We start from the raw sequence: 25055 nt of genomic DNA on the forward strand, positions 1-25055 counted from the left end.
AACTTGGCATTCCCAAAGTTAGAACACACAGGTGTCACTCTCTGCAGTGGCCTGAAAAGCACTTTGCCTTCGTCAAACTACCTCATACCTCTCTCCACATGCTCGTACTCAGTGGTCCCATTTCCCAAAATTTATTAAACCACATGTTTGCACACAAATGCATCAACTCCACCTCATCCTCAGCATGCACCTCCAAAGCAGGCAAAGGGGATTGAGGACAACTTATATCCCTTATACTTCCTTCAGATCCCTGCACATGATTCCCTAATCCTGGGTCTACCTCAAGCCCTCACCCACCCTGCATTCCTCACTCAAGCCCTTGGCCTATCTCCCTGATCCAGTGCCAGGGCTCAAGTACTACAGGAGAGAGCAGGGCAGAAGCTGGTGGGCAGTAATTGCCCAGACAGGCAAGTGCCTCTAGGCAGGTGGAGTCAGGCATTGCCCTTGTTTTGAAGCACATCATTAACCAGCCTAGAGAAAAGCTCTAAGCAACTGATTTGAGTCCTCGTGTCTCCTGGTACAGTTTATCAGATTTTCATAGCAGAAGAGAGAGAGCCAAAAGGATTAATAGTCCCACTTGCACTCCCGAAAAGATGTAAATATTATGTAAAATATGTAAGCATTCACCAAGAAGGGAACTGTGAATCCACACCTTTTGTGAAGAAAAAGTAATTGAGCTGACAGGCTGCCAGCATAACCTAGCATTAAATCACCAGTGAGCAGAAGGCATTGAGGGCTCCTTCTCCAGACATGTCTTAACACATACCTTGCCAGGAAGGCAGAGGTGCAGATGCCTTCTGCACCTTGGGACAGCACACTTGCCTGTCACCTCATCCCAGTAACACCAGCAGAGGTTCTGGCTGAGTCAGGGACTTCTTGACACTGAAGGGAGCTTACAGCTCCACATGGCCTGCAGGGCAGTTTGAGGGAACAGTTTTGGGATCAGGCCCCATGGTATTTAGATGCTAACGCACTGTTTACAATAAAGTTTGTGGCCCACCATTTTTCAAGATGTTGGCCCTTTGGGCCCTAGATAGCCAAGAGAGGTTATGAGAAGTGAAGTCACTCTGGTGTCACCCTGGAGGGGCTGCCTCTGCCTGTTCTGCTGCCCAGGAACAGCCTTTGCCCTGCCCACAGTTTGAGTCCATGAAACCCGACCGCCAACACTGGAGAAATCCTGAAGGTCATCTTTGACCTTTGCTATCTAGAGAGAAAATGCCTCAAGTCACAATGTGTTTACCATACTAATGCTAAAACGCTTCCACTAAAATGACAAGCACTATGTTTCATCAAAATTCTTATGGGATTTGTATCTGCTGTAGCTCTCTTTCAGATGGAAGTTGGATGTAAAACAAGCATATGTTTCTTGTTACAGTGCTGAAAAAAATCCATTGTTTTGGGGTTGACCAATTCAAAATTTAAGGAAATCAGTCTGACATAGCAAACATGATCTTCAGCAATCAAAATGTATTCTTATATTTCATTATGTATTTAATAAAGAGAATTTCAAGTGAAGCACAGGTTTGCTCAAAAGTGATGAAGAATAATTTAAGCTAAAACTATCATCAAACTGCAGACTAGCAATGTCAGCTCAGACTCTTAAATTTTACACACATAATTTGGATGTGATGAACTACAAAAATACCTCAGTAATTTATGGAATCCCTACAAAATTTATATCCAAAAAACTACATTAACAAAGGTGAAGGTTTTGAAATCAGGAACAAGGAGATGCAAGATTTGCTGCTGCACTGTACATGATGATATTACCTTAAATTGCAGGTTCACATTTTAGGCACTCTTCTCATTCAGAAATTGTTTACAATCCTCTTCAGTGCACAACTCATCCTTCCTTTCTGAAAGTACCAGGTACAGGCCACCAATACATCATCTTTTATGCAAGTATTTTTGCACTTACCACCAGAGGAATGAGGATAGTGAGAATCCCTGTGAAATTTGCTCCTGCTACCACCACCTGTAGTAACCATTGTGTGTATGGATAAATAACAACACTTACCCCTAATATTTTCAGAACCAATTAACTGAACCCAGACATAGATGTGATTACTCTGCACTTCTGCAGATGTAGCTCCAAGCACAGATACATTAAGCACTTAGCATAATTCTCACAGAGCTTCTGTGAACCAAGTATCTTGCTTAGTATTACAGAAGAACCTTGCGATAGCAGAATAAAGAAATCCCAGTTCTCCAATGCAGAATGTCCTTTCCTTCCGCACCAGACTCTTTTCTCTTTCCTTTTCTTTTTTCCTTTCCTTTCTCCTTTCCTTTCTCCTTTCCCTCTCCTCTCCTCTCCTCTCCAGCTATCTGACTCCCTTTACTGTTACTAAGCTTTTCCTTAAAATGAGGCAGCTTTGCAGATAGCAAGCTGATGGCTGCACAGGCCAGGATGATTCAGAGGGCAGGATCCACAGAGAGATTCACAGGTGGGGTAGAATCAATACAGTGAAATTGCAGCTCTGAAACTCCATTTTTGCAAATGCATTCTTTCCCATCCCAGACATTTTTAAGCATTCAAAACTGGGAATCAGGTTGACCTTCCAACTTGTCACCAGCAGGATTCAAATCTTACATACAAGAAAACTCCCATTTTTTCTGGCTAAGATTAATGCTTGTCAACTCAGTGTGCACAGAGGGGAACACGAGAAGGTGAAACATGAAATGTCTCCCAAGCTACTCACTCATTAGCCAGTAGCAGAAGCATACACATCTCACACCACATACCCTAGAGAAGAGTTTGGTCTCTAACACAAAGCTGCTATAGCTCCCCATTCCCAGGCAACAGATGCCACTCTTTCACCAACTCCTCCCTATTCCTCATCATTTTTAGATACTCCTAAATACACATCCATCTCTGCCAAAAAATGGCAAATAACATTTTCCTTACTAATAGCCTTCCAAAATACAACTAAACAATAGTAAATTTTTCAAAATGCTTCAACAGACTACTTTGGACATTATGGAAATTTAAAGTTAAAAATTATCAATCCAAATCAGAAGCATCTGAAAACTCATCTAAATGAAGCCTCAGTGAATAGGAAAGCTCTTAACAGGATAGCTTCCTTTTTCCTCTTTCCCTTGAGCTGCCCAAAAGATCACTTGGAAAGATGCTTTTATTAACTTCTACTACTCACCTCTGACTCTTTAAGATGTTATATTTGAGAGTAAAGGGGGTCAGTGATTTCAGATGGTTTAGGCCAGCTGTGGTGTGGCTGCTTTGCACTTCCCTCAAAGGTCAGCCTATTTTTAAGCACCTTATGCCAACAAAGCCCTTTTGTATAAAGCAAGCAATTTTTGAGAGGCTTTTTTCTTAAGCAAAACCTGTGGTCAAATAAGCAGATAAGAGATAAGAGATAAGAGTAATTCCACAGAATTCTATCTTTAGTAGAAATTTGACCAGCTATGCTTTTAAAGTACTACTTTCACTATGTAATTAAGTCTTCTAATATAATTTTAAGAGATAATGAAATAGTTCTAATTTCATTAGAAAGCTATACTCTAATAATTCCATAAAGAGAAGTGTGAAACTTCATGCCCTATTTGTCTCTTGGAAGAAAATCATAAAGTTCCTAAAAACACATCAAGTTAGGTATGGTTCAATCATTAGATTTTACTACAGGAGAAAAATAAAACATCAAATTCTTAATATATTTTCCATGCAGACTTTAGAGGAATATTGGCAATGAAGGTATTTTTGCAAAATTTTGTTTTGCCACATCAGGCTATCAAGTTCTGAGGGATCACTGTATCCATCCTACAGATGTAAGGGACTTAAGCAAGCAAGAGAATGTTGGCAACAGAGTGATGAGCAAAGCTAAAAGCTTCTAATCCAGTATTTTATTATTTGGTCATACCAATTCAAAACTGCAGATGTGGTTTGCTCCTTTTTCTTTTGGTAAACTGAGTGTTGTGGTTGGCAGACAAGCATGCACAACAAAAGGAAAAAAGCAAACCTTGAGGCCATCATGCAAGATTCTGTACTTTATGCAGAAGGTTACACAACAGGCTCTGAATTTCATGCCTTATACCACTATCTGCCTCAAATTCACACCACCATTGAACTACAGAAGACTAAACTCCAGGTTTTCAGCCAGTAATGGCCAGTATTTTCTGGATACAAATCACTAAAAACTAGAGCATGCTTTAGGTGATGAAAAAACCCAGGAGAAGTTAACTATGTTAAGTGCTATGTTGTTTAAAGTACATCAGAATACCACTTTTACTCTTAAAAAGAATAAAAAGTCTCAAAAAGCTGAAGTGAGACAGTCATCATGCTTTACATGAAAATAGTTTTTAAGGCTTAACAATGTATATGGTATAAAAAGTTAGTGAAACATTTCCTATTTTATGATGAAGGAATCATCTACATTTTCCACTTTTACAATATATACCTGCTTGGGTACAGAGAATATTACATTCTGCTGTCTCACAATACCATTGTAACATCAATACTGGTTCAGTATGGTTGTCCACAGTGACAATTGATGAATGAATACCAAATCCTCTTTAACTTAAGAGAGCAACTAGCACTAACAGCCTTGAACATTTCTTACCTCATTCTACTACTGCAGAAAACAGCTGTACGATGAAAAGAGCAAGAATCAAAAGCTGGAATGAAGACTGCATACCACTAAGCTAATGTGTAATGTATATGCTCACAGGAAAGATATGAACATTAGCTTGTTAACATTTAGAAAGAACTCTTCCAAGATTTTTATAGTTTGACATGTTTATTTTAGTTGGATGATCAGACTCAATGAACAAGCTGAAACAGTATTCCTCAGCCCCACAACTGCCTCCCTATGGACTTCTACAACCAAATGTTTAAAATATCAGAAATATCTGGGTATTTGCATGAAGTGGTTCAATAGTTACTTCTTGTTCCATGCTTCCCTTTCTTGTCTTTCACGGATTACTTCTTTTAGGTATGGTTCAAGATAACGGTGATCCTGAAAAAGAAGAGATATATAGAAGAAATATATTTAAGCTTACAGTAAGGTCCAGAAACATCTCAAGACATTCCTACAGATTATTTCTTTCTCATTCATTCCCAGGTTTGCCTGAACACCAACCTATCAAGGAGAACAAACAAACAACCTGCCTTACTTGCTCTGAAAAGGTAAACTTTGTATCTGCCAAGACTGTGATGACAAGTTCTCAACTGCAGCAACCACTAATTCCCAATGCCTCATCAACATTAGCAGGCAAAGTGATGCTTCCAGCTGTGCCTTTAGAATCAGTGTTCCTTTTGGCAGATACTCAAATGTACTAGATCCACTTTAATTAGTTCAAAGTCCAATAATAATACTCCAGATAATCTCTTTTTGAGCTTAACTTCTACACAGCACTGTAAACTTGTATTTGATAGAACACCCTGAGCATATTTATCACTTACAAACCAAACTGCTGCTTGAGGAAATATGTTACCAATTATTCAAAGCAGCAGCTACCTAAATATGACCTGTAAGACCAAAAGAAACAGCCTCTGCTTATTCAGAGATGCATTAATACCTTTATACTCTCCTATAGTCAAAAGTTTGACGATAAAATTCCTGTCTGCCAGGTAATCTGGAGAAAGCTGAAGTGGACAGTGATGCGAAGTCTGTCAACCAATTCATTACCAAAAAATAAAATTTAGTTACATCTGATAAGGAAAGTGCAGTTTGTTTTTCTAAAGTACAAGGTGACACTTATTTTAATGCATTATTTCCCTTCATATTATTCTTCTTTGGCACCTTCATGAATAAAAGCTTTGGCTCAAGATTTTCTGCAAGATTAAGAAATTAATCAGAAAAGCAGGAGACCTTCTTTAAGAATTCCAAAGCTATTTACATTGTACCTCTTTATCCAACAGCTTAGAAGAAATATTTTGTCTGAACACAAACAATGTGCTGTGATTCTGAGGTGCAGCTTAAGCTTCTGTCTTCTTGAGAAAAATTTAGTAATTCAAACAGAAAACCAGATTTTTAAACTGCAATCAGAAGTGTTTTCCAGAGGTATTCCATGAGCTACTGACTCATTCACTACAGAGAACATGTGAATGTGTCTCCCCAGAGAATGCAAATCCCCATCACCAGTCCCAGCAGTGCCATTCAAGAGCTGCACCTTGGGAACACTGCATGCACATACCTCTTCATACTTCACCCACTGGTCTTTGGGAAGGATCTGATGTTTCAAGCTTAGGTCCAGCGCTCGCTTTATGCGGAACACTCTCTCGTTGTACAGGTGCTCTGGAAGTCTCTTCAGTGCCTCCTTCACATCATCATCTTCATACAATGTATCATCCCGCATTAACCCTGCGCCAAGGAGAACGGACAGCGCCACTGAATAAACGCTCTTCAGTGAGATTGAGGAGTGACACATGTACCCTGGGCAAAACACTTCCAGCACAAAATTATTAAGAAAAGTCAAACTAATCCAGGAGAGGCACTGATTGCTCAGAGAGAATGTGCAATCCTAACACAGACTCCGTTTACTTTTTTCACTCCTTTTCTTAAAGAGGAATAAGGAAAATGGGTATTTGATTCAATGTGTTTCATGAGAATATACACAGACAGAACAAAACTTCTCTGGATCTAAGGAGAGAATGTCTGTGCATTTAATTTTGTATCTCTGTTAAAGATGACTGTCCAGGTAAAGGGTTTTTGAGAGCTCTGAATCCATTAGAGTCAGTCAGCCACAGATGGGACTCTTTCAGTGCTGAAGAATTTTACTCTGAACTTGTTCATGATGACCAGATCTCTGCTGACTACACGAAGCTATGGAAACCCAAATCTCTATCTTGGTGTGTGAGCTCCAAATCAGAAGTTAAATCAGAGAGAAACACCCAGACTTCTCAAAGCTGAGCACACTCGCACACCTTCTGTGAAACAAAGGATTCTTGAAACTCAACCAACCTTTCTGTAAGGTTCAGTATTAAGAAAATAGGACAAAACATTACTTCTGTGGCATTCCAAGGTGATTACTACAACATACCTACTGACTTGTGGTTAAATGTTTTCATCTCATGTGACTGATTTGGCAGTAGTGTCTCAATAAAACAAAAATTTCTTTTGAGTCACATATTTTTAAATTCCATTTTGTAATTTAGTGCAAAGGCACAGAGAGTGCTGCTGCTAGTTTAATCACTATATTAAATTTGGTGCTTCTCTAGTTTTTTACTCGCATTTCCAGAGAAGCAGCAGAAGTAAGAATTTCAGCAGACAGGCATTATAAAAGAGGAACTAAAGAGGAATTAAGCACTGCATCTCTGGAGGAAGGATCTAAGCTACTTGTTTACAGTTTTCTTGTAATTCTTTTCTAACTTCTCCAGGGCAGATATGTTAACTTCCTTTAAGAGATTTGTTTGTATTGTGGTGAGCAATAAATTGCAGCATCTGAATATTCAGATTCTTGTCATATAGGAACTGTTTTGCCATCTAAATGGTTGAAATAAACTCAGTAAGAACTTTGAATAAACCAAAGGCAATACCATTTAGGGACCCTCTTCTCCTTAAAAAAGCCCTGTTTTGACACCTATTCCACCCTGTGCAGGCCAGAGTGATGCCAGCTGAAGTTATGGAGACGCAAAGGGCAGAACAACTACAACAATCCTTTCTGCACTTTGGATACTCTGCATAAGCACTGCAGATAGGCTGACTACTATCAGTGGGAACCTCTCCAGCTCCAAGGGCAGTCTGTGGGTTAGAAGACACTGGCCAGTGAAAGTGACTCAGTGGGGAAATGTAAATAATTGAGTTTTCAGGACTGCTTTGTGAAAGCTTTTTCAACTGCCCCAGCTTGGCCTTAGCTGTTATAAGTTAATTCTCTGAAACATGAGCAAACACAGAAATAATGGAAATAACAGAAATAACTGGAGTTATTGTCAACTTTTTTCGCTACAGAAGTAGTAGCTAGTTTTGATCAAAAGGACTTATGCCAACCTGCATGTACATATGCCAGCTATGAACCATAACTAGTTTCAGAACTGTTACATTTGCAATTTTTAAAACTCAATGAAACACTTACCATATTTGTTGAACCCAGCTGCATTATAGTACCACTTGCAAAGCCTCTCAAACAGGCGACCACCTCCTGCAACTGAACATGCAAATGAACATGAACATCAGTTGCACAGCAAGGTAAAATTCAACATTTACACAGTACTGTGCAGTACACAAATATCTGCTGGCCTCCACCACATGCAGCAATGTAACACTGCATCATGTTTGAATTTGACCATACATGACTTGGCCTCCACTTCTCAGTATCCCATAACTGACACTGAACTCATTACATACAACAGTTTAACCCATTTCACTTAATCTGAACGTTAGGCTGCTTTAAGACTTGGAAAAATGCTACCAATTCCTCATCAAAGACAGCAACAAAACTCTTAGACTCTGTAACACTTATATGAGCCAAACCCATAGTGTCTGCATAAAGCAAAACCATCAGGCTTTTCCAATATTTTATCTAGGTTCCTTGGTTGTCGCTATGTGACTTCAAGCTCAGCTATTATTATATTGCTAACCTTCTGCTCTCCTCTCCAGATACTTGAATGCTACTTCTTTTTCTAGGAGCTGCCGAAGTCAATCATGAAATCCACACTAAAACCTCAAAAAAATCCCAACCAAACAAAAGAAAATTAACCAGACAAAAAAACTCCCAGACCTCCATACCACATATAGCACGTTCCTGTGGTTTGGGACGGCAGAGGTGCTTTTACACATAATCAAATACCTCAACAAGGGGTCTAGAAGGCCACGAACGGCACGACACGGGCAACGCAGTGCGGCGAGCTGTTTTACGTGACTTTTAAGTAATCTGTCTTACCAGGTCATCCCCAAAACACCCCAAAAGAGCTCATTAGAGCACTGCCTCAGCAGGTTGCTTAGCTATCCCTTCGTCTTTCAGGGCCAGACAAGGAATAACCTTAGCCCGACTGCGCGCCGAGTGGGTACTCGCGCAGGACAGCAAATCCCGAGGCCCCGCAGGAGCAGCCCAAGGCTTCCCCCAGTGCTCCCGACCGCTCTCTGCACCCACACAGCTCAGCTGTGGGGGCCAGGCTCCCCCCCTGCCGCGGGAAGGCCGCCGAGGAGACTCGCCCGGCGGCTCTGGAACCGGCACTCGCTGTCCCTGTCAAGGGCACACGGTGCACACCGGCTCCCCCTCCCCCGGTCACGGCCCGCCTCGCTGCCCAGCACGGGCCGAGGTGAGCCCAGCACCGCAGGCGGGAGGGGGCCAGGGACAGACTCGGCCCCGCCGCCCCCTCAGCGCCCCTGCTGCCCCTCAGCGCCCCGCCGCCTCACCAGGCGCCCTCGCCGCCATCTTGACCTCGGCGCCGCGCGGCCTCTTGGGTACGGCGCGGGGGGGCGGGCCCGCCAATGCCGGCCCAGCGGCGGCGCCTGCGCTCTGGCCGCGGGGCAGGAATAAGTGACAGAGGAAAACCACAGAAAAATAAAAATTCGCCTTGTAAAGCACGATAAGCAAAGCAACAATGGGTCACGCCAAGGAACAGAAAGCTAGCTCTGCTCAGGTATCGCAGCCGCCAGGTGAGCGGGTGGCACAGAGCGCTGCATCTGCCCAGGCCTTCCTGCAGGAAGGGACCACTGCCGTCTGAAAGAGACAAAATACAGACGTGGGGGGAAGAAATAGGTAATAGGTAACGCAGTGGATAATTTCAGCCAGAAGTTTGTGGTTTATTTTTAATCTTAAAGCCATAAAGTTTTTGTCATGATCCTCAGAAAGTTCTTCGATCCCCTCTCTCCTTCCATTTTAGCACTCCCTTTAAATGTTTTGTGTCCATTCTTCATCGTGGTTCGGGGAAGCTATTTCGGTAGCAGCTTGTGAATTCAACAATTCAAAGAACCTGGTTTCGCTCTGGCAGCAATCATTCCTACATTTAAAATTATTAAAGGAAGTTAAAGCTCAACGTTTGAGACATTCAAAATATACAGACTCTGTAATACAACTTCTGTTCAATGGTTTGTCACATAGTAATAAGGCTAGTGGAGAAAGTCTGCAAAAGTTAACTCCAACATTATGAACCCACATATTTTCTATTAACATTTTTACTGTAAACATTATTTTTTACAATATTATTTGAAAATTACAGTTTATTATTAGCATTTAATACAGTCAAAAATCCAAGTAAGCATATTGGACTTTGGATACTTTTACTTAACAGGAGGAAATGGAGGGAAGTGCTTAGTCAGCACATTTCAGCCACCATGAAATGTGTTATGCATCTCCACCAAGAACAGTCTATTCAATAGAGTATTTCAAGCAATCTTTCCAGGCCAATGGAACAGAAAACATGAGAAAAAAGACAAAAGAGATCATCTCAGATATATATTGCAGACAATGAATGTGGTTTTTTCAATGTGTTTCAAGCATTTATTTTTCTAGTTCTTAATTTGTATGCATAAGAATTTATCCAAAGTATGTGGATTTAGGCAGCTTTTTTGTTTTGTTTGGAAATTTGTTTCACAAATACACTGTGAAGCATTTGATAATTCCATATTAACATGCTTTGTTTAATGATAAGTTTAAGTATTTTCAATATTCCCATGATGCCCAATGTCAGAATTTACTCCAGCTTTTACAACTGACCAACTCTTATCACGTTAATATATACTATAGCCTCTTTTCACATGGTTACTTGTGTATTAAAGCCACATGAATCTCCTTGGTGTGGGGGGGAGAAAAACTGAACACGGGGAAAAGAAAAGTAACTAAAATAAAGTTCTTCTAGATTTCAGGGATAGTAACATCTTTATTTTTTTTCTTTTTATAATTTTCCTAAATTCCATTTGCTGCGGGTTTTTTTGACTTTTCTAACCAGCTTTCAGGATTCCAATTTCAGCGGCCAGCTTTGGCAAGAAACACCTTTGTAACCTATTGATAAAATGCCTTTTTGTATGAGGAGCTTCACATATTAATGGTGTGATTCTTTCCACCATACAAGGGAAAGAATAACATTATTACTATTAGCTCAAGCAAGTAAACACATTACTTCACTATCACACTATCTTGCTATTCTAACTTTTGGGCAAGAGAGTGAAAGGAGAAGATAACAGAGGGCAAGACTGGAAAACTGGCTCGTGACTTATTCCCTATCTCCCAAAATTCTGCCATTATCAAAAGAAAAAAAGAGGAATTTGAATTTACCTTTCTGTTAATGTGCTGCATCATCCACTCTGAATTAAGTTGGTGATTAATTACAAGGCTTGCATTAGTAGCAATCAACATATTGGCTCAATCCTTCTGAAATACATTTTTAGGCTACTATAAGTATTACTGTAATCCTTTAAATCCTACACGCTTCATAAACAATGACTTCTTAAACCAGTAATTAAAAAGTTAAGAGACCTTAAAGGGAAGTAGTTTTATAAAGTATCTTTATTTTGCAACTTAATTCTATAATTTTTTACATGTGTTACTAATCAAAGTGTTTTTAAGAAATTTTCAAAGTCCTGCATAGAGGCTTTGGCAATCTCTGTACAAAACACCTCATCGGGCAGGGATACCAGCTGATCCAGGGAGATGTAGCTGGGCTGGGCTGGGTCATACTGGGCTCTTCCCAAGAAGGCAAGAAACATATGCCTCTCTCTGATTCGTAATAGCTTTGAGTTGAAAACCTAAGAAAGAAAAAAGGGAACCATTTTTTAGGTTGTCTAAATTTCAGACCCCGAGGCATCAAAAATTAGAGCTGTTTTTAGCCAAAATGAAGCTCTAGGAAGCAAACAAATAATATGCTTATTTTCCTTTAGTTTACGTCAAACACCAGGTAGGTTACATTTATATATAAATTATCTAAACTCTAAATAAATACTCCAATACAATATGCTGACATACACAATAAAACCCAGGGAGTGATACAAAAAACCTAATGTGCTTGAGAGTTGTTTCTATATAACAACTATAATACTTTGTAATTACTGTGTAATCACAGCCAAGACAGTGGAGACATTCAGTAACAGGGAGCACCTTCCCTCTAGCTTTAGACAGATTCAAATAACCACTGTTACAAGGAAAAAATGAAGAGGTGACCACAGGGCATAATGCAAATAAACTGGCACGGTGGCAAGGGCAGAGGTGAGTGGATGTGACTCCTGTCATGATAACGTGCCAAAAGGCACAGTGTGGTGGTTCAAAGCAACCATTTGTCTTCTGCTGCACAGCAATGCCTACCTTTGAAGATACCTGCCACAAAAAATAATCTAGACAGACAAAGATGAGAACAATGGTAGGGGAAACACAAAAGAAATCAGCAGAACATTTGAAAAGAGAAGGAAGTGGGGAAGATGAGACGCACAGTTACGTCGTAAAAGCAAAGATCGAAGTTCATTCCTGAGCAGTACAACTGAACAGAGAGAGATGCTATAGAGGCAATATTGATGAACATATGAATGCCACAGGAAGAAGAGATTTTACTAAAAAAGAGACTCCATTGATGGAAGAAGAGTTCCATGAGGATGCAAACTAATTTGAACAAGGAGGGAAAAACAAAACTACTGCTCCTCCTCTGCCTTCTTGAATTTTAAGAGGCAGTCAAAATACAGAAGAAATTAAAAAAAAACACTTAATCACCATTTGTAGCTGACAGAATGGCTACCAGAGCAACTGTAACATCAGATAGAAATTGACAAAAAAAAAAAAACCTGTATACTTCCTATTTTTAACATTACTGTCAATCAGGATAAAAGTGAGTACTGATGGAGATAAATATGTATTTGTGAAGGCACAAGTTAAGGCCCAACCATATGCAGACTGATGTGCACTACCTGTATCCTGGAATTCAGTTTTCAAGGGTGAAAGGGAAGAACAGGAAAGAGAGGGAGAGACTGTGCCAAGAATAAGGAATAGAGGAAACACCTTACCAAACAAAAGGAAGAAAAATAATGAGGTGAACCACCATAAAGCCAACAACAAGACAACTGAGAAGAAGTGAGCAAAACTTGTTGTCGTCATTTACAGATCAAGGAGGGCAAAGTAACAAAGTTGAGCATAAAAGCAAGCATCCTTGTTAAGTAAAGATAGATTAAATAGCAAGATAATAAAAATCCTGAATAGTTTTATTCCTCTGTGCAATTTTGGCTTTCTAGCCACTTAGGTTCTCTACTAGACTTGCTTTAGAAAGAAAATTACTGCAGTTCAGAAGTTGAAATTTCTGCTTTCATTTTTACCTTATAAGAAGATAGTGCAACTGCATGTAGGCATTGAATGAAGTGACTAACACTTTTAGCTTTCAATTTGTGAGGAAATGGCAGTAATGAGGAGGTAGGAAAAAACCCAAAATAGTAATCAAGAAACAAATCTATTTTCAATCCCGTGGTATTTTAGCAATTGCTGCAGCAATAAGAAGACCAAGGATAATCTAATTGTCTAATGGACAGAACTTCTCTTACCTTTACACTGTATTTTCAGATCCTACAATTTCTAAAGGTTATTTTTTAAGTAGACAAACCTGAAAGAAATGTTTATATTTATATATATAATGTTACCTAATGAACAGATCTTCTTCATAATCTGTCTTCTCTTGTGTCTCTTAGGTAAGATTTCAGGACAAGCAAATCCCTAAGCAGGCAGTAATCTCTCTTGCATGAACACAGAAGAGATTAGCATGACTACCTCTGTTAAAAACCTTAAATATCACAAGACTGGGGGTAGTGATGTCACATGTGCTAATGGAAAATAAGCAGCAGTTCCATTGGAAATCTTCAATAGTTTCTGGATTGCTAATAGAAGTTATCCCAATTAGAGTAAAAGCCACAGGCTAGCTGGAGAATTCACTTATGTTCTGCACAGAGCAAGGCTCCACCTTCAGCACATCAGTGAAGTGGCTGTGACAGGAGCACCTACAATTTATTCCCAGATCAATAGCTCACCTGAGGAAAGCGAGTAAGCATGTGGTGGGGAATGCCCATTATGTTGTGTAAGTAGTCAAATGTCTGTTTGAGTCTCTTTTTACTTGCAGTTAAAATCTTGGGAGTTTTACACACTATCTGTTGAATTTCATTACGTTGAAAACCAAGTTCAATTTGACAAACCTGAAAAAGAGCACAATTTTATCTTTGCAAGTCAGTTTATTTTACAAACAGCAAACTCAGCTTATTTTAATGTGCCACTGAAATAAACTAATGCAAAATTCTTCTATTCTTTTTTACACAGCAACAAGAATGAAAACCACAAAAATATCTGCCACTTCAGTTCTTTTCAAGTCAGACAATACAAATTATTTAGTGTTCTAGATTAAAGTGTAATTTTTTTATAAATTATCCCCAAAATAAGGATAACTTCTGTGAATATTATGTATTTTTCAGTTTGTCTGAGACATGAACAAAAAAGCCACGTCTCTATATGTATGGCAGTTAAAAGCATAAAGATTTTCCCCAAAGAGTCCTTTATCATTTTCAATACCAAGCTGTCAAGAGACTTTCTTCCTATGGAGCTACTGAGCTCTGTAAAACACAGCAATTGAATAGCTGGTGCCTACTTTTGCTAATGTATCCAAGGTACATTTTTTAAAATAGAGAGTATAATTTCTATAGTTTTCAACTTAAGACTGCTGAACTTAAAAGAGATGTGTAGAATACATAGGGTATTTGATTTATTCTACAGTTCAATAAAGTCTAAAGTAAGATGTCTTTTTCAGAGACTGACTTGACTTCAATTATGATTTCCCAAAAGGAAAACGAAACACATTTTTTCAATAAAATCATGAGCACTCCTCCCAAAGTGCAGAATGGCAAGCAATTCATTGAGTTGTTGAAAAAGAATTCAGCATACAAGAGTGTCTGTTAACTCAGTCATTTCTTCTATCCTCCAGTGACACTTACAAGCAGCTTGTTTGCAGTCATGAAGTGGGTGTGCTTGCCAGCTAACATAACCAGACTTTCATATCAAACTAAGGTACTTCAATTGGCAAGAAGGTGGTGTTTTTGTTTGCCCAGTTTGACGTGCCAAGACTGTGGCTTTTTTCCAGAACTGCTTGTCAAATATGAAGGGAAGGGCTTAGAATCCGGGTTTTGAATTTACCTTAGGACTTCCAAATCCTTACAGGGAACTGTTTCTAGAGGCAACTATAATCAGGTCTTTCAACTCCTCATTTTAGCTTTTCTGCTTTATAAATATTTGTGCACCACACAAAATACCAATCAACTGAGACAGCGTTCAAGTATGGAAATAGGTGTTTGCACATGAGTGGTACCTTCCACGGACCTGAGCTGGCAGGGGTAACCTCCTGCATCAAGATACACAACCGGAGTTAAGACCCTGTGTTAAATCAGTGCAGAGATAAAGCTGGGCCCACTATAGAGGTAACGGTGGCAAGAATCTTGAGCTTTTATTTTCTACTCTGTGACATGGAACAGCTCCCTCGACATGATCAGTGAGCTCAAGTGTAAGTTGCTTTGACTGCACTCAGTCTGACAGCAAACATGTTTAATATTCAATAACTCTCTAGGCCACACACGCTAATATCCTTATTGCGTAAGCCTCAGCAATAGTCAACAAAGTATGTATTATTCCCACAATACGCAGTGGTAATGAAAGCTTTGACAGGTTTTACCCTGTCAATGAATCTCTAATTGTGCTTGATTAAACCCTCAGAGGATGGACTAAGCAATCCTTCAGCACATTTAGTCCATGACTGGTATCTTACGACAACCAAGATCAGCTACTGTACTTGTTTCTAAATTACAGTCCATGCAGAATGAGGGATGCAACCTGATCACTTCAGAACTGTTGGTATGTGATTTCACTTTCCAAGTACTGTCCAGTTTAGGACATACAGGTCTGAACACAGATTCTGAATCCAACCTCCTGAAAAGCTTGAGCTTTTAAGAATTAGTAGATTCCAACAGTGGGGACCTAAAAATTGCTTCCTTTCTTTCCCTTTCTCACACATTTTAAAAATAGAGGTGCTATGCTGTATTTCTTGGTGGCTAAACAAGATAGTCACATAGAACTAAAGACCTCAAAAACACATTCATTATAATAATGGCTCCCCAGCCTGTGGAAACAATGTGTGTTTAAAAGAAAGCACTATTAATTAGAACAGTCTGCTACTTTCCAGTCTCCTCCCTTACCACACAAGCATTTCAGATTGCAAGACTTCCAGTGTTTAATAGTTTCAGAACAGTGAGTCTGTCTGAAAATTATACATTTTGATTTATAGTTATTTGTTATAGAATAATGGAATTTCACAAATTGTTACACTACATCATGCTGTTTGGCCTCAATGGCTTTACAGCACAGTAATTAAAGCAATACACTTACATTTTCAGAAGGGAAAGGAATCCCCATGGGTTTGAAGTTATTTACCCAACAGTTGTTAATAATGACCATCTGCTATCAGCCAATAGGTGTCAAATGCACATTTTGGCAGGCTAGTTACCTGCCAGGAGAAAAATAATCAACTGCACATTTCTTGCTCCTAAATACTCACGGACAATCCAAGTTAGCAAAAAACCATAATAATTAAGGGGAGGGAAAAAAAGACTTGAGTATTTTTCTACTCATTAAAAGTGGGCAACCATTTATGTCATCATATAGCAACTTTTGGCAGGAAGGCAATGCATCAGAGTAGAAAAGAGAATAAGGTAATGCTCCATGCATTGAGTGAGCTTACATGCTATAGAGGAAAAGATATGGTTTAACAGTTGCTTTATATCACCACCAAAATTATTTCATTAAATTCTTTCTACACAATCCCCTACAAGAATTTTATCTCCTGACAACTCTTCAACTATATAAAATACACTTTTAATATCTATTCATAAGCTCACCTGAAGATTTTCTTTTACAGGCTCTATTTTGCCAGTCAGTAGCCTTGGAAGACGAATTACCAGATCCTTTGTCTACAATCAGAAAAACACATAAATTAATGAGTTTTATGGAAGGCTTTGAAAGAAAGATCCTATATAAACTTTTTTTTTCATTTCGTGTTTCATTTTATCTCTACATCTAAGATGAATTTGCATGAAACAGCAGTATGTTAAGACGCAAAACATTACTCAAATATGTTCTTTTAGAAAACAAAAAATAATACAATGTAAAGCTGATAGGAAGAGGGAGTAAAAGCATGCATCAAAAGGAGGAAGTAAGCTCAAGTACTCAATTTCTCTCAGCCCTCAAGTTGTTTCTTCCTATCTTTTTAAAAAAAGTAAACAACACACCACCCAATGGAAGCTGTAAAAGGGTTTTTAGTGGCAGTGGAGCTAACTTCTGAATCTGGTTAGACCACAGTGTAACAGCACTACAAGAAATACTCCACATTCCCTGAAGTGTCTGATTACTTGCAGTCCACCCTGAGTACAAGGTGGTGGCTAAACCTTTTTCCGAGGAAATGTCTCACCTCAAATATGGAAAGGCCAGCAACAGAGCACTGTAGCAGCTATGACTGTTCATAGCAGCTAATAGAAGAACCCAAGATTCCACTTGGAATTTGGTATTCATTGCAATCCCCACCTACTGCAGGACACAACTAACACTGCCCACTTACTCCAGGCAAGTCCAGCTACTACCTGCCCTGAAGATCCAAAGCAAGGTGCTGAATACCCACTAAGTATGTAATATGGTATGCAACCATGAGCAAACACAGAGGTCACTCTTGGTGAGCTGAGTGTATGATTTGGCATTTATCTTTATAAGATACTCACAAATTAGACTATTTTTATAATTTTTAAGTATGTTGAAGTATCTTGAAGAGATGAAGAGCATCAAATAATTTTCCAGAAGTTAAAAGAGCTGCTTGCTGTTTCAGTAATTAATTCAGTCCTCTGACCCACCTCAAATAACAGAACTGGACATACACATGCTTATTTGATAATAAACTGTAGCAGGTCATCTTCAGAAGCTGTACTTCAGGTCCTCTGAATGTCAGGTGTCCATATCACTTCCACAGACAGTTAAAACCATGTTACCCTCCTATAACCCTCTAGTGACATTGCTGGTGTTAACATAATGTTTGTTGATAATCTCCAAACACTTTGGAGTATTCATATTGCAAGACCTTACAACTGTCACTAACAAAATACCTGAACACTTCAGTCTTTACCTTTTTTACACTGAGACCAAGTTCATTTTTGAAGAAACCCAGTCTGTTATCCAATCTTTCCACTGAAAACAACAGCAAATATGGAGCTCTTGAGACCATCTGAGCAATTTCTGACTTACCAAATTTTTTTGATTTTAGGTAAGCCACTCTAGAAAGAGAACAAAAACAAAATAAAATCCAGTGATGAAAATTATATTGCCTCCATTTATTCAGTGATAACTTAAATTCCTCAATGATATCTTATAAATGGACAGATGTTCTAGCATTAACATGCAACCTTGCCAAAAATAATTAAGGTGAAATCTGAAGTTATCGTAAAAGCAAAATACCCTCCCTTCCAATTAATTAGAAGTAAAATAAACCTCAGAGCAGAATGTCAATACTGAAGACAGATTTTAATTCCTTCCAGCTGTACTTAAGCAGATAACAATGTTAACCTACAGTTAACTACTAGTCTGTCTCCTAGACTGCAAACACATTAATAGGGTATGGACAAGAAGATATATACAGCCTTTTGCTATTTTAATGAATTCCATTTCTACTGCTGAAGGAACGGAGTCTATACCTCATACACTCCTGTTTTGCCAATAGCATCGGAGTAGAAATATCATACAAGGATGCTGTGTGTAGAGATATTGTCGAAAAAGACATTTCTACATCAGCTGAAGTTGTGTTTGCCCTATTTTCAGTCACTGGTCTAAGAAGCGAGCAACAAACATCTGGTTGTCAGAAAGCAAGAGGAGTTGACTAAGGTTTTGATATTTAACAGAGCTTGCTTTCCTTCCTTCTTTCCAAGTCAAAACTTTTTCCAAACTTTGATTTCAGTGAAAGTGAAATCCTATTTCAAGTCCCACTTGCAGTAGATGATTACCACAGCTCCCAGAAGAAAATGCTTGAAGAGGACAAATACAGCACACCAAGTAAAGAGACACAATTAATCCACATACGACCATGTACTAAACAACTAAATTACAATTTGGAGAGGCTTCTTCTGGTTATAGATGAAAGTAGTTGCAATATGAGAAGTATTTGCAGTCAGATCAACTTAGAGCATACAAGAATTGCCTTATCTGGTAGTAATTAAGATAATAAATGGGTTGCAGAATATTCTGCAGAAGCAGATATTCAGTAAAAAATGGGCTTTTTGTTAAACTATGTCTTGTGGAGAGGAAAAAAAATAAAATTACCTTCCAGTCACTCAACTTCCCTCTTTCCACAAATCCTCAGAAATTATCACAAGCCAAAAACTCCCAGATGGAAGATATAAAAACAAGCTCTAGAGGACCAATTCCTAACTGAGCAGGCACCCCAACACAGAAGGTAGCACCCTAGGCTCCAGACAATGACAACGGAATTGGCACAGCTTCCAAGCATCCCAGAAACAGCTAAATGAGCAGAATAAAAATCAAATCTTTTGGCTGTCCCAACTCCACTTCTTTCTGTTAACAAGCCATTAAGATTCACACTTGAAGTGTTTCTTCCTGGAAAGGCAAGAAACTTAAAAGAGGAATGGCAAGATTGTAGTAACTTGACTGTAGAAACTAAAATATTAAAGGAACACAACTATCCAACCTGGCCAAAGCCTGAGATACATCCGTGAGTGCTGGCACCAAGGTCAGCCCTCGTTCCACTACAGGGCTCAGCAGTTCTCTGTAGCATGTTAACAGTTTTAAGTCATCATTAACACCAGCATAAAACAAAGCATCTGGTGCAGCTGCAGTACAGACACTGATTTGCAACTGTCAAAATTGCTAGGAATTATGGAATGTTTTGACTTTTACAGTGTTTATCTGAAGTCAAATGCCAAACCTATTGAAATTTTGTTTTGTTTCCTGGCAACATGGGATCCATAGCAATAAAACATTCCAGAGTGATGTAACCAATACCACGTCCATCTGCACCGAACTGTTTATGCAAAGGTGATACTCAGCTTTCAAAAGACAGCTATTTGAGACACACTCACTTCACAGCCTTTACAGCACACACACTTACTTTAAAGCTTGCAGGAAAGCATTCACCAGTGTCAAACTTACAGAAGAATCATACTGCAGAAAATTAAGAAGAAATTGGATTGCTCTGTTTAGCCCCTTCTTTACTAATCAGCCAGTGCCACAGGAGTGTCACTGAAAAGAAAATCTGACTTAATGGAAGAGTTAGGATATTTATCACAAAAAAAACCCCAAGCGTCTCTTCAGAAGAGCAGTCTGGTCTGATACCTAAACTCAAAACTACTTCTGGAAAAATGACATAGGGTATTTTTTTGGATATTGTTTCTGAAAGGCCACTTATTGAACACAAGATTAGAAGAACAGAGGAGAAAGAAGTTAGGTCTATGTTATACAAGAGTCTACTCTTGTGCCTGTTTCTAAACATTGGTACTTTCAGATTTCTGTTTCAGATAGAAATGCTACTACATGCAAGAGCCAAGATGACAGACTTTTTCTCTGGAGTACTGGGAAGTTTTGAGTTCATTAAACATGCACATACATACACGAGTTGTTCTGGGAAACCAGATCTTCAAGCCAAGGGGCTTTAACACCCTGCTACTACTTGAAAGGCTTACCTGGTTTCTAAAGCTTCCAGATCTTCACCAAGAATGTATGGATTTTTGGTCAGGAATGGTCCTAGTTGATTGTCTTCTACACCCACATCCTTAAGAAACAGAAGTATTTTTTTTACATCTTTTTCAAAGTCCAAGGTCAGTAAGAGCTGACCTGCCTTTTGACGTTTCTCCACTTGGGATAAGTCAACTCCTACAATAAACAAAATTAGAAGTTGTTTTAATTAAACACAGACCCTGCTTTCTCTAACTGTTTCCCAAAGGCATGCTGGAATTTATAGGACTACTCAATTTTTTGCACTGATTTTGCATACTTTAATTACTCAACACAGCAAAGCTATACCTTGTATATTGTGGAAAGACTCCAGATAAAATAAGCAGTCATTTTAGAAGCTTTTGCTGAGTTTATTTTTTGAAGAAAGACCTTTGCAGTGAAACCTGCATGTGCCACATTTAGAGACCTGCTCTTGTTGCACAGAAGTATGTGCACATGAAATTTCCAAATCTGTTATAAAAGGGGAGATGACAATTTTGCAATGAAGGGCCTTTGTACACTGACTCACACATGACAATTTCTTACTATATGGGGACAGATTCCTCCTCTCAAGTATTAATTTCTCCAACCTCTTTCCAGTCTTCCTTGCACGTTTGGGGAACAAGGTGGTGAGAAAGCTTGAACTTGGGCATCTCTGTAGTCCAAGTTTTTTTGACACTTCCCTCTTGCCTCTCCAGTGTGCTGTGCCTCACTCCTAATGTTATGCATAGCAACCATTCTCTTTCTTTCCTTCCAAGGATGAAGAGCTGCAGCTTGTTTTGCAGCAAATCAAAGCATTTTTAACCAGCCCAAAAGAAGAAAGACCAATTAAATTAAATTACACAGTGATTGCCACCTCCTGAACCTGTGGGAGATGCCTCCTTCTAACAGAGCACTAAGGGACTAACACCAGCCAGCTTTGTTTCCCAGCAGTATGGCACTGTTAGTGACACAGTCCCCTCCTTTTGTCTGTTTACCCTGGATAACATTCTGCAGCTTTTCACCATGGGTCACTGTTCCCATTTTCAAGGTAACCAGTAAGAGCAAAGCACAAATGACAGGATCTGTAAAGCTCTGCATAGGCAGAGCACACAAACAAAATCACACATACCTAGGTGGACAAGTTTTGTAAGGGTTTCTGAGTGATCAACGTAATCTCGGAGCGTGGAAGACTGAATGGGGAGAAGTGGTTCTGCAATGATCTGTACAGCTTCTTCCTCAGAAATCACTTCCAGAGCAGATGAAGGTGGGATGTCATCCCAGTCTGAGAAACAAATATAGAAAACCCAAATGCATTTTGTGAAAGACAAAGCTGCTCCCACCAAATGCTATACAGATCTCTTAAAATCCTTTCCAAAATGCAGGAACACTGTGCCATGTGATAAACAGCCAACCTACTATTTGAAAACATGTAAACATAAACTCTGCTCCCAGTTTTTGCCTCTGTTCCATCTCCTGGTCACTGCCCATCAACTTTTACTCATATGGCCAAATCTGAGAGTAGTACCCAGCAAGCCTGCCAGTCTGCTGCCTAGACACTGCAGACAAGAGATCAAATCACCCTCTGTAAAAGGATCCTCTTTCATGTCTTCACAAATGCATCCTAGCCTGATCACAGCCAGATAAAAGGCTACTGCCAAGATTATTTTTCATAACCTGACCAGCCCACTACTTTGTGGCTCTCCTGAAAATGCAGCCTGGAATGCAGCTGTTTTAACTTTCAATGTATTTCACAGCCAACTCCAGCCAGGCTATTATGTCTTATCCATTACAGAAAGGCAGCTGACTGCCACTATCTCTAACAGCAAAAGGAATAACTTCCTACTCACTATGGTTTCAAAGGGAACATTATTATGCTTGTTTTCCCCCAAGTGTTCCAAGTCACAGAACTCAAGGTCTTTAAAGAACAAATTCTCTAAACAGATCTATTTTTCCATAGATATGACTTCACAGCAGCGAGATTAAGATTGCTGTTTGCAGGCTAGCTGCTAGGATCCACATCAATCATCAGTTTGATTACTGATCAGATGCCCTGATTATAACTCTTTGGGAAGGGGATTTTCAGTGCTCTATACCTTTGTATAATGGCCTCTGAGAGACCAGGGCAACACTCTTCCAAGTCAAGAAACAAAGGCACACTAGAACTCTACGTGTAGCTCCAAAGTAATTAGGATGTGCCTAATGCTCCAGGAAGAGTTGCACACACTAGCTTGATAGCTATTGAAGGTCTTGTCTTTTTCTCATAGCCTCAGAAACAAAAGCACAGTACAATGCTTTCAGCAACATTTACACATTGAACAGGAACCCTCTAGGAATATATAGGAATATCAAGTGGTTTTTTTCAACTTGTTGAGGACCAAAGCAATATACAATTAAGTCCATTCCACATGCATACAGGTATTTTATTGCCACTTTAAGGTCCTTACACTTCCTATTGGGAATCACACTTCAAGTTACCAAAACCTCCAAAAATTATCAATTATGTTTACTCCATTATACAGACTGACAACTGGGCAAAATGCTACACACACACATTCTCCAGTCAGTCTGCTGGCTGATAACAATCTGGCAAGTGGATAAACCACATCGCAGGTGCAGCCACAAACCAGCTGGCTGACCCATCACTTTGGTGCAGCACTGTTTCAGAACCAGCTACACACACAGATCTCTGCTGCAGGTCTGAGCCACCCCAAATAATAAGCTCTGTATAATCCAGGCTGGCTGGGCTCAAAGCAGAATCTGAACATACAAAGCTGCTCAGTAATTCAGAGCAGATTTCCTCAGCATACCTAAAGTAATTTGAAAGGATGGAAATATTATACTTTTTGTTTAGATATAAAAGTAGGGGTAAAAAGTGAGTAAATTTCCTCAGGGCAACAACACCAAGGCGCCGCTGCATTTATCTCCTTTCGTGTCCCTTCCTCAGAAGACAGTTGGGTGAGCATTTCTCATCAGAGCAGCGCTTGAGGAGGCTTCACACCACTGCCTCCTGTTGGTCCTTCCTGATCCCTCAAACCGTGGAGTGTGAGCTTCTCCCAGCCTCACTCAAAATAAAAAAAACCACCAAAACAAAAACCCCCACAAAAACAAAACAACGGACCAAACAAAAAAACCACCAAAACAAAAAAAAACTAAGACAAAAAAAAAAGGGCAAAAAACCCCCAAACCAAAAAAAAAAAAAAAATTAAAAAACATCAAAACCAAACGCCCAAAAACCCCCAAACCAAAACCCTTTAGTTGGTACATCTGCGAGGGAAAGGCAAACAGATGCAGGTAGGGTTATGAAAACTCCTTCAAAGAGCAGCTCCAGACCTACATTTCTACCCAAAACATTATACCTTTATCTCACTTTAAAGGTATTCTTTGCATGCCACATCGACCATAACTATCTGAATTAACTACGGAGCTAATCAGAAGTGAAAGTCAGGAAATCCAGACACATATTTTAGGCAAACAGGGCAAAAAAGGAGAACCCAGTTGGGGTTGAACCACAGCATACTTAAAACATAATTTGAGGATTCGGGAGAAATTGTATCCCTTAAAGCCTCTTACCTTCGTCCAGTATTTTTGCATTCAGATCAGGTAATATTTCTGGTTTTGCTTGTTCCTGTTGCACTGAAGGCAGGTTACTTTCGGGAGCAGAGAAGGCCGCATCCTTGGCGCTGTCGGGCGGGGAGCAGCTCCCTGCGGACAGCCGCCTGCGCCCCTGCAGTCCGCACAGAGCCGCCTCCCTTCCAGCGGGCGGCACAGCCCGACGGGCCAGCTCAGGGCAGGCCCGTGCGGGGCAGGCGGCAACCCCGAGCCGCCGAGGAAGCTGAGCAGCAGCACGGGCTGTGCTCAGCAGGCAGCCCCAGCGGGCGGCGTGCCGAGCCCACACGGCCATCACCCACCGCAGCACGGCATCCTACGGGCAGGAAAAAGCCGCGGGGTGATACGGGCGCTGCCCGCCTCGCCGTACAGCCGGGAGCGTGAATCCCCCGGCGTTACAGCAACCCCTCGCTACAAAGCGCCACCTACGGACTTCAGGCTTTAAACGCGCCACAAACGGAGGAGCCGGGTCTGAGGCCACCACCCGCCGCCCTCTAGGACAGCCGTTCCCTCGGGAGCATGGGGAAGCCCAGCCAGGACCTAAGCCCTCCCGGGGGCACGTGGCCCTCCGCGTAAAACCGCACAGGGCGGGGAGGCTGAGTCGGGCCGCGCCCGCCGTCCTCCCCTCGCAGAGCTCCCCACGCCGGTAGCCGCTGCGCGCAGCCTGCGGGAGAAGTGACAGTGCCACCCGGCCCGGGAACAGCGGGACCCACCGGGGGCTCACCTGCGCTGCGCGGCGCTGCGCGGCGCGGCACGGCGCGGCCCACGTGTGCGCCCCGCTCCCCGGCCCGGCCTGGGCGACACCACTCGGA

General features: G+C 40.4%; 2 protein-coding genes across 2 annotated transcripts; both read right to left on the reverse strand.

Moving 5' to 3' along the window:
* Positions 1-3840: 3840 nt before the first annotated feature.
* LOC128933495 (cytochrome b-c1 complex subunit 7) lies at positions 3841-9498 on the reverse strand (the record flags this gene model as incomplete). The annotated part of the gene is made up of 4 exons (XM_054270846.1): positions 3841-4967; positions 6148-6314; positions 8026-8097; positions 9309-9498. Coding segments are annotated over 4 exons (507 nt in total), but the record flags the coding sequence as incomplete, so codon positions are not given.
* A 950-nt stretch (positions 9499-10448) lies between these two features.
* On the reverse strand, positions 10449-24985 carry MTERF3 (mitochondrial transcription termination factor 3). Its single transcript, XM_054269538.1, has 8 exons — positions 24968-24985; positions 24208-24559; positions 21767-21919; positions 20625-20814; positions 18062-18209; positions 16791-16862; positions 13890-14051; positions 10449-11639 (listed from the first exon to the last, which is right to left on the reverse strand). The coding sequence occupies exons 2-8, from the start codon at positions 24536-24538 to the stop codon at positions 11445-11447; spliced, it is 1251 nt and encodes a 416-aa protein (XP_054125513.1). The 5' UTR covers positions 24539-24559; positions 24968-24985; the 3' UTR covers positions 10449-11444.
* Positions 24986-25055: the final 70 nt, after the last annotated feature.

This window comes from Melozone crissalis, unplaced genomic scaffold (assembly GCF_028551555.1).
Source record: "Melozone crissalis strain CALT ecotype California unplaced genomic scaffold, PUWL_Pcris_2 ptg000002l_1, whole genome shotgun sequence".
Lineage (NCBI taxonomy): Eukaryota > Metazoa > Chordata > Aves > Passeriformes > Passerellidae > Melozone > Melozone crissalis.